At 52.8% G+C, this 625-nt stretch overlaps 1 protein-coding gene across 4 annotated transcripts in view; it reads right to left on the bottom strand.

Annotated features, from left to right (window-relative positions):
* Positions 1–142, bottom strand: part of LOC119358083 (vacuolar sorting protein 3-like) — a 6842-nt gene extending 6700 nt beyond the window's left edge. For 3 of the 4 annotated variants that reach the window (XR_005172231.1, XR_005172232.1, XR_005172233.1), the window contains exon 1: positions 5–142. Coding sequence is in view for 1 of the 4 variants with exons in the window: in XM_037624793.1 (XP_037480690.1) it covers positions 5–106 (102 nt within the window). In the remaining 3 variants the exon portion in view is untranslated. The remainder of the gene's footprint in view (positions 1–4) is intronic. The other variant, XM_037624793.1, reaches the window with a different exon arrangement.
* Between the last annotated feature and the right edge of the window lie 483 nt (positions 143–625).

Genomic DNA, 625 nt, shown 5'->3' with positions numbered 1-625 from the left:
AGCGGACCGTGAGGGGCGTCGAGGCCGGGAGGGAGGCCAGCGCCGCCGGGTCCAGCGTCGCGAAGGGCTCCAGGGCCGCGCGGGAGGGCGCCGGCTGGGATCCCATGGCCGATCCGGTGGGGGGTGGGTGGGTGGGCGGGGTGGGGAGCTAGGGTTTGGGGGAGGCGGACGCCATTGACGGCGGGGCTGGAGTGGAGGCGAAGGTGGAAGACGACTGGAAGATAGACTAGTTGGTGCGACGGCAACTCCAATTCTTTCCCAACTGATGAAAAAAAAAACTAGGATTAACTTAACAAAACCAGCAAATTTTTAGAGGAAAATGAAAAATACTTCCTGCGTCCCATAATATACGACATTTCTTATATTATGGACTGAGGGAGTAATACATACAGAACATTTGCCCCTTAGCGGTAGAGGATGAATGCTCGTGCCTGGTCAATTTGGGGAACTAGAGAAAGGGGGGAAGGGAAGTCGAGATGATGGGATTTGGTTATTGAAGGAGGGAGGTCAAGATGATGTTCGAACTATGTGGTATGGGTCGGCAACGACCCTAGTCGAATTATTTGGGGCTTTCGGGGTTATTTCAATTGTTTATTAAATAAGGATTGGCATTCGTTCGTTCAAT

The sequence above is a fragment of the Triticum dicoccoides genome, chromosome 1A (assembly GCF_002162155.2).
Source record: "Triticum dicoccoides isolate Atlit2015 ecotype Zavitan chromosome 1A, WEW_v2.0, whole genome shotgun sequence".
NCBI classification, from domain to species: domain Eukaryota; kingdom Viridiplantae; phylum Streptophyta; class Magnoliopsida; order Poales; family Poaceae; genus Triticum; species Triticum dicoccoides.
Note: the sequence above shows the minus strand (reverse complement) of the source record. Positions and strands in the feature narration are given on the sequence as shown.